The 8,387-nt window shown below is 46.2% G+C and overlaps 1 protein-coding gene across 1 annotated transcript in view; it reads left to right on the top strand.

Annotated features, from left to right (window-relative positions):
- Positions 1-2,148: 2,148 nt before the first annotated feature.
- Positions 2,149-8,387, top strand: part of LOC119979688 (metal transporter CNNM1) — an 85,304-nt gene continuing 79,065 nt past the window's right edge. Inside the window, exon 1 of the mRNA XM_038822232.1 lies at positions 2,149-3,541. Coding sequence (XP_038678160.1) covers positions 2,149-3,541 — 1,393 coding nt within the window. The remainder of the gene's footprint in view (positions 3,542-8,387) is intronic.

Raw genomic sequence — 8,387 nt, 5'->3', positions numbered from 1 at the left:
ATCCTATATTCTGATGTCCCAACACTAGCCCTTGGTGCATCCCCTTATTCCAATGATTGCCAATCAAGTCTTCACCAGCCTCAGCTCCATATTCTAGATTTCTCTGCCTCAGCTCCTCCACGTTTCCATTTCCTCTCCTTTTTAGCTTGCTCTTCTTTTGAATATCTGTATGATAACTTAAAAACATCTCTTTTTTTATTTGATCATGTAATACGGACATTGTTAATTCCTAATTGCCCTTGAGGAGGTGGTGGTGAGCCACCTTATAGAATTTACAGTGCAGAAGGAGGCCATTCGGCCCATCCAGTCTGCACCGGCTCCTGGAAAGAGCACCCTACCCAAGGTTAACACTTCCACCCTATCCCCATAACCCAGTAACCCCACCCAACACTAAGGGCAATTTTGGACACTAAGCGAAATTTATCATGGCCAATCCACCTAACCTGCACATCTTTGGACTGTGGGAGGAAACCGGAGCATCCGGAGGAAACCCACGCACACACGGGGAGGATGTGCAGACTCCGCACAGACAGTGACCCAAGCCGGAATCGAACCTGGGACCCTGGAGCTGTGAAGCGATTGTGCTATCCACAATGCTACCGTGCTTCCACCTTCTTGAACCTCAGCAGTCCATGTGGCATAGGTACAGCCACAGTGCTCTTGGGAAGGGAGTCCAGGATTTTGACCCAGTGACAGTGAAAGAACAGCAATACCAAATCCAAATCTTAATGATGTCTGGCTTGGAAGGGGACTTGAAGGTGGTGGTGTTCCCCTACATCTTTTGTTCTTGTCCTTCTAGGTGGTGGATGTCATTGGAAGATACTATGAAAGGAATCCTGGTGAGTTTCTTGCAGATGGCCCACACTGTAGGAGCTGTATATCGATGCATGAGGAAGTGAATATTTAAGGTTGTGGATGGGGACCAGTTAAGCGGGCTACATTCTCTTGGATATTATTGAGCTTCTTGGGTGTTGTAGGCTTTAATAAGTTATTTTACTAATTGAAAGGCCTTTGACTGAGTATGAGTGATGAAGGTCTGGGTGTCATAAATGAGCTGGTTCAGAATGTTAAAGTAAAGTAATCTTTATTGTCACAACTAGGCTTATATTAACACTGCAATGAAGTAACTATGAAAAGCCCCTAGTAGCCACATTCCGGCACCTGTTCGGGTACACAGAGGGAGAATTCAGAATGTCCAATTTACCTAACAAGCGCATCTTTCGGGACTTGTGGGAGGAAACCGGAGAACCCGGAGGAAACCCACGCAGACACGGGGAGAACGTGCAGACTCTACACAGTGACCCAAGCCGGGAATCAAACCTGGGACCCTGGAGCTGTCAAGCAGCTGTGCTAACCACTATGCAACTGTGCTGCCCTTGTGATGATAGTATTCCCTAGACAATTCTAGTGTGCACTTGTAGATGGTGGTCTGGGCTTTGGGGAGTCAGGAGGTGAGATGCTTGAAGCAGAATTCTCTGCCCCAACCTGCTCTTTGGGGAGTCAGGTGAGATGCTTGAAGCAGAATTCTCTGTCTCAACCTGCTCTTTGGGAGTCAGGAGGTGGGTTTTCTGGCTTGGGACCGGTCTTGTTTCGGAAACTTTGCAAATGCAGCATTTATAACACTCGTCCCGATGTGTATCGGCGCTGGTTTAGCACACTGGGCTAAATAGCTGGCTTTTAAATCAGACCAGCAGCACAGTTCAATTGCAGGACCAGCCTCCCTGAACAGGCGCTGGAATGTGGCGACTAGGGGCTTTTCACAGTAACTTCATTTGAAGCCTACTTGGGACAATAAGCGATTTTCATTTCATTTTCTTTTTAATTTCTCTGCTGACATTGTAGCGTTTTATTGGTGAGTGCAAAACTATTGGTGCAAAAAGTGGGTTTGTTTGCACTTGTTTTGCAACAGACTGAATCTGCATGTGGGCAAGTTACAAGGGACTGAATCAGTCATGTGGCCCCGCCCATTCGTCACCGTGCCCCGCCCATTTTGAGCAGAGACCCGCCCCCTTGCTCAGCTCCTCTGACTGGGTGTACCCCCGGCTCCTGCGCGGCCACGCCCCCTCCTGCTCGGCCACGCCCCCTCCTGCTCGGCCCCGCCCCCGCCGGACGCGCGCCACCCCCCTCCGCGCGCGCTCTCGCAGTAAGATGGCGGCGCCGTGCAGTTGGCCGCCGTTGGTGCTTTCCCTGTGGCTGTGGACGGCGGCGGCTCAGACGGTGCCGCACCCCCGCCGCGCCCAGCTGCTGAGCATGCGGCCGGACAGCACGGCAGCGGGCACCGTCTACCTGGAGGGCGGGCTGCTGAAGGTGACGGAGGCCACCCGCTTCACGCTGCGGCTGCACGGCACCGGCCTGAGGCGGAGCGGGTTGCTGGGCGACGGCGGCGCAGGAGGCCCAGACCACGGCCTCGGCCTCTCCTTCGTGGAGGTGAGCGAGGGCCCGGCGGCCGGCGGGCAGCAGCGGCTGTGCCAGGAGGGCAGCTCGGACATCGCCGTGCTCAGCTCCAACCTGACGGACCGCTGGGCCCTGGTGGAGGTGGAGACCATGTATCTGAGGAAGGACGAGACCATCAAGTCCTTCTGGCTGTGCGCCCGGGTGGGGGGCCAGGGGGCGCACGACTGGCTGCGGTTCGACAGCGAGGACTTCCAGCTGGTGCTGCTGGCGAGGGAGCAGATGACCAGCCTCCGGTACCGCATCCTGATCACCGTGCTGTTCGTCTGCATGTCCACCCTCTTCAGCATCCTCAACATTAGCCTGATGGCCCTGGACCCGGTGGAGCTCAGGGTCATCAAAAACAGCGGCAGCGAGAAGGAGAAGAAATACTCGGAGCAGATCGAATCTGTGCGAAAGCATGGGAATTATTTGCTCTGCACCCTGATGCTGGGGGATGTCCTGATGAACTGCTCCCTGACGGTATGGCTCTGTGAGATGTTCCAGAGCACTTGGCTGACAATCGTGGTCTGCACCAGCTGTATCTTTTTCTTTGGGGAGATCGTCCCCCACGCCATCTGCTCCAGGCATGGCTTGGCCCTGGCTTCCAAGACCATCTGGGTCACTAAGGTTTTCATGTTCATCGCCTTCCCGGCCTCGTACCCGATCAGCAAACTCCTGGATGTCATCTTGCACCAGCAGATCAGCAACTTTTACACCAGGGAAAAGCTGATCGAGATGCTCAAGGTGACTGATCCTTATCACGACCTGGTTAAAGAGGAGCTCAACATTATTGAGGGAGCCCTTGAACTCAGGAACAAGACGGTGGAAGAAGTGCTGACACCTCTGGGTGATTGTTTCATGCTGAGCTCTGACTCTATACTGGATTTTGCGACCATGTCGGAGATCATGCAAAGCGGCTACACAAGGATTCCTGTCTATGAGAACGAGCGGTCAAACATTGTTGACATACTTTACGTGAAGGATTTGGCCTTTGTGGACCCAGATGATTGTATGTCTTTAGTAACGATGACAAAGTTTTATTGCCGTCCTTTGCATTGTGTGTTTAATGATGCAAAACTGGATGCAGTTCTGGAAGACTTTAAAAAAGGCAAGTTTGTACATTTGGAGCAGTTTCGAACTTTAGCTTTACTGATGTTGAAGCTTCCAAAACTATTGTTAGAGATGACTGGTGTTTTAGTGCATTCTATTTTTATTTTAGAATTGGATATTAAAGCATTTTGGAGCTGTAGGGAAAGAGCATCATCATTGGATGACACTTCTGAAGAATTGTCTCCTGTACTGTAAGATTCTGAATTGTTGGATTTGTTTATTGTCACGTGTACTGAGGTACGGTGAGAAATATTGTTCTGCGTACAGTCCAGACAGATTGTTCCATACATGAAAAAAACATAGGACAAACATAAATACACAATGTAAATGCATAGACACAGGCATTAGATGAAGCATACAGGAGTGTAGAACTACTCAGTAGAGAAAATGCGTGGAGAGATCAGTTTAGTCCATAAATTGGTCATTCAAGAGTCCAGTAAAAACTGGGAAGAAGCTGTTTTTGAATCTTAGTGCGTATTCTCAGACTTTTGTATCTCCTACCCACTGGAAGAAGTTGGAAGAGCAAATAAACCCGATGGGAGGAGTTTTTGATTATGCTGCCCGCTTTTCCAAGGCAGCGGGAAGGTGTAGACAGAGTCAATGGATGGGAGGTGGGTTCGCGTGATGAACTTGGCTATGTTCACGATTCTCTGTAGTAGCGTACAGTCTTGAGTTGAGCAGTTGCCATACCAGGCTGTGATGCAGCCAGATAGGATGCTTTCTATGGTGCATCTGTAAAAGTTGGTAAGAGTCAACGTGGACATGCCGAATTTCCTTAGTTTCCTGCAAAAGTACAGGTGCTGTTGTTCTTTCTTGGTCATAGCGTTGATGTGGGTGGGCCTGGATAGATTGTTGGTCATGTGCACACCTAGAAATTTGAAGCTGTCGAACATCTCCACCTCAGCATCATTGATGTAGACAAGGGGTACGATACTTTGCTTCCTGAAGTCAATGACCAGCTCCTTAGTTTTGCTGACATTGAGGGAGAGATAGTGGAGTTGTTAACACCACTCCACTAGATTCTCCATTGCCCTCCAGTACTCTGACTCATTGTTGTTCGAGATCCGACCCACTACGGTCTTGTCATCAGCAAACTTGTAGACTTTGTAAAAATTCCCAAAAAATCAATCCGCTTCTTGACAGCTTCAGAAGTCAATTGCAAGTTTGTGTTTGCTCTTAATGGTTATTGTGTGAAAATATTGCATTGCCTGACTTACACACATTCCTCAAATGTTATTGCAATAACATGATTGACAGCTGAGTTTCCAATAGAGCTAGTGCCGAGATACAAGTTTGACTTTAAAAGGGCAGTGGTGTAAGGAGGGGGTTGCAAAAATGTTGTGTTCAATATTTAAAATTATATAGGCAACTGCTTCATTCTAAATGTTGGAAATTTGGTGTTGTATTTGATGCCAATATGAGATGTTAGTCGTATATTTATTCCATGATCAAGACACCTTATTTTCACCTCTGTAACATCATTCACTTCTACCATTGCCTCAGTTTGTTGTTGAAATCCATGTCTGTTACTCCAGACTTGAATATTCTGACACGCTTCCAACTTGTATCCTCCAGAAACATGAGCTCATCCAAAACTCCGCTGCCATATCCTAAATTGCCAAAGTCTTGTTCACCCATTACCCTATCTTCGCTGACCGATGTTGGCTTCAGCTCTCTACAAATATCTGTTTTAATTAATAGTCTCATCATACTTTCAAATCCATTCCTAGTCTAATTTCTGATTTCCTCCAGTTCTGTAGTCCTCGGACTTTGGCATTCCACTTAGTTTCAGTCTCTTGGTCTCAATTTTAATAATTTCATGATTGACGGTCATGTTTTAAGTTGTCTAAACTCTAGAATACCCTCGCTGTACACCTCCATTTCTATTTCCTGCTTTAAGATACTCCTTAATGCTTATTTATGAGACGGCTATTGGTCATCTTCCTTCAACATCCTTCTGTGACTCAGCCAAAAATTTTGTTCAGTTTTACCCTAGTGAAGTATCTTGGGATATACAGTCAGAGACTTTTTCCCCGGGTGAAATAAACCATTACAAGGGGACATAAATTTAAGGTGAATGGTGGAAGATATAGGGGGGATGTCAGAGGTAGGTTCTTTACCCAGAGAGTAGTGGGGGCATGGAATGCACTGCCTGTGGAAGTAGTTGAGTCGGAAATATTAGGGACCTTCAGGCAGCTATTGGATAGGTACATGGATTGCGGTAGAATGATGGGGTGTAGATTAATTTGTTCTTAATCTAGGACAAAAGTTCGGCACAACATTGTGGGCCCAAGTTCCTAAATGTTGGTGAAGAGGATTTTGCAGAATTGACTAGGCTGGGTGTGTCTTTGAAGTGTCTGGCACCTAGGTTGATGCTGGGTGCTCCTGGTTTTATTGTTGTTTCTCATAGCTATTTGATGCAACTGAGTGGCATGCTGGGCCATTTCAGAGGGTAATTAAGAGTCACTCACATTACTGTGGATCTGGAATCATGTTCTCTACGAAAGAGAAAATGCTGGAAAATCTCAGCAGGTCTGGCAGCATCTGTAGGGAGAGAAAAGAGCTAACGTTTCGAGTCCGATGACTCTTTGTCAAAGCTAACATACAGAGAAAGTGGGAAATATTTGTACTATGGAGTGAGAATGAAAGATGAGTCATAGCCACAGAAACCCAGGGAAACCGGATGCTAATGGCCACAAAATAAGGGGAAAGAGTGCTAATGGCAGTTCCCAGAGAGAACAAAAGATGTGAAAGGCCAAACAGCAGAGAAACTAACATAGAGGATGAACTGTAGATGTGGGCGAGGGGAACGGGGAAGCAAAGAGGAGAAAGGTTAAGGAAAGGTGGATAAGATTGGGGGGGGGGTAAATATATATATATATATATAAAGAAAGAAATGGTAAAAGACCGTTAAAATGAAATGGGATGAAAACAAATGGGTTAAGGTGGGGTAGAGCTCACCATCTGAAGTTGTTGAATTCGATGTCAGGCCGGAAGGCTGTAGCGTGCCTAACCGGAAGATGAGATGTTGTTCCTCCAGTTTGCGTTGAGCTTCGCTGGAACATTGCAGCAGGCCAAGGACAGACAAGTGGGCATGGGAGCAGGGTCTTTTGTTAAAATGGCAATCAATGGGAAGGTCAGGGTTCTGAATGCGCACAGACCGTTGCCTGCCATTTTAATATCTTTTGTTCTCTCTGGGGACTGCCATGAGCACTCTTTCCCCTTGGTTTCTGTGGCCATTGGCATCCGGTGTCCCTGGGTTTCTGTGGCTATGACTCATCTTTCATTCTCACGCCACAGTATAAATATTTCCCACTTTCTCTGTCTGTTAGTTTTGACAAAGAGTCATCGGACTCGAAATGTTAGCTCTTTTCTCTTCCTACAGGTGTTGCCAGACCTGCTGAGATTTTCCAGCATTTTCTCTTTCGTTTCCGATTCCAGCGTCCGCAGTAATTTGCTTTTATCCCATGTGTAGGCCTAGCTCTCCAAGGACAGCAGAGTTCCTTCTCAAAGGGATATTAGTGAACCAGCTGGATTTTTATGAAAACTGGTAGTTTCATGGTCACATTCTGGCACTCACTTTTTATTCCAGATTTTCATTTAATGAACTTAATTTTAATTCCCCTTGATGGAATTTGTGTTTCTGGATTATTAGTCCAAATCTCTGCATTACTATCCAGTAACATTGCCACTAGGCTACCCTGATGTGATGTATTTCCTTTCTGAAAGATAGAATAAACATTTATGGAACATGGAAAGGGCCTTATTTTTGAAACCCCATGTGGCACTTTAATGTTGAGAGTGTTTTAAATTTTCATCTGTTTTTCAGTGACAGGACATGAATAATGAATATCCTTAAGTGCTGGCACTGGAATCACTTCCAAAGAAACAGCAGGCAGAGTGGATGAAACTAGATTTCCTACAGTGGCCATCTGAGATTTAAAGGTCTATGTACACATCATTAAAATGTGATGGTCAGGCATAAAATTAATTGGAAAGGTTAATGGAATGTTTATAACTAGAGGAATAGTAGGTAAAGGGGAGGATGTTTGCTCCAGTCATCTCAGGCCCTGGTTAGACCACATTTGGAGGACTGTCAACAGTTCTAGCTACTACAGCTCAGAAAGAATACATTGGTCTTGGAAAGAGGATAGTGCAAATTTGCTGGAATTTTATCGGCTTTCCAACAGTTAAATTATATGGGGAGATTACATAAACTAGAATTGTATCAGCTTTGACAAAGAGTCATCGGACTCGAAACATTAGCTCTTTTCTCTCCCTACAGATGCTGCCAGACTTGCTGAGATTTTCTAGCATTTTCCCTTTCGTTTCAGATTCCAGCATCTGCAGTAATTTGCTTTTCTCTAGAATTATATCAAGGCTTTTATAATGTTGGGCTTTCTGATCACGGCATTGTTTTGCTTGTGATCTGCTGAATATCATAACATACCAGTGTTTTTCAATCTTTTTTGCCCAAGACCCAGTTTTACCAGCCGGTCGACCTTTGCGACCCGCACCAGCTGACCTTTGCGACCCACGCCGGCTGACCTTTGCTATTATTAGTGTCCAAAAGGTTAGGTGGGGTTACGGGGATAGGGTGGAGATGTGGGCTAAAGTAGGGTGCTCTTTCCAAGGGCCAGTGCAGACTCGATGGGCCGAATGGCCTCCTGCACTGTAAATTCTATGATTCGAAATGTTAATTTGAATATAGTGGTAGAGACAGTTAATTATGTATTTGCTACTTTGACATGGTATATACTTAACTTTCCATTCATCTGTAACAAATCATCAGTGAGCCACAAAACAAATAGATGTTACTTCTCAGCACAGAGCATCAGATGGAG

Source organism: Scyliorhinus canicula, chromosome 16 (genome assembly GCF_902713615.1).
Source record: "Scyliorhinus canicula chromosome 16, sScyCan1.1, whole genome shotgun sequence".
Taxonomy (NCBI): domain Eukaryota; kingdom Metazoa; phylum Chordata; class Chondrichthyes; order Carcharhiniformes; family Scyliorhinidae; genus Scyliorhinus; species Scyliorhinus canicula.
This window is presented reverse-complemented; position numbering and strand designations above follow the sequence as displayed.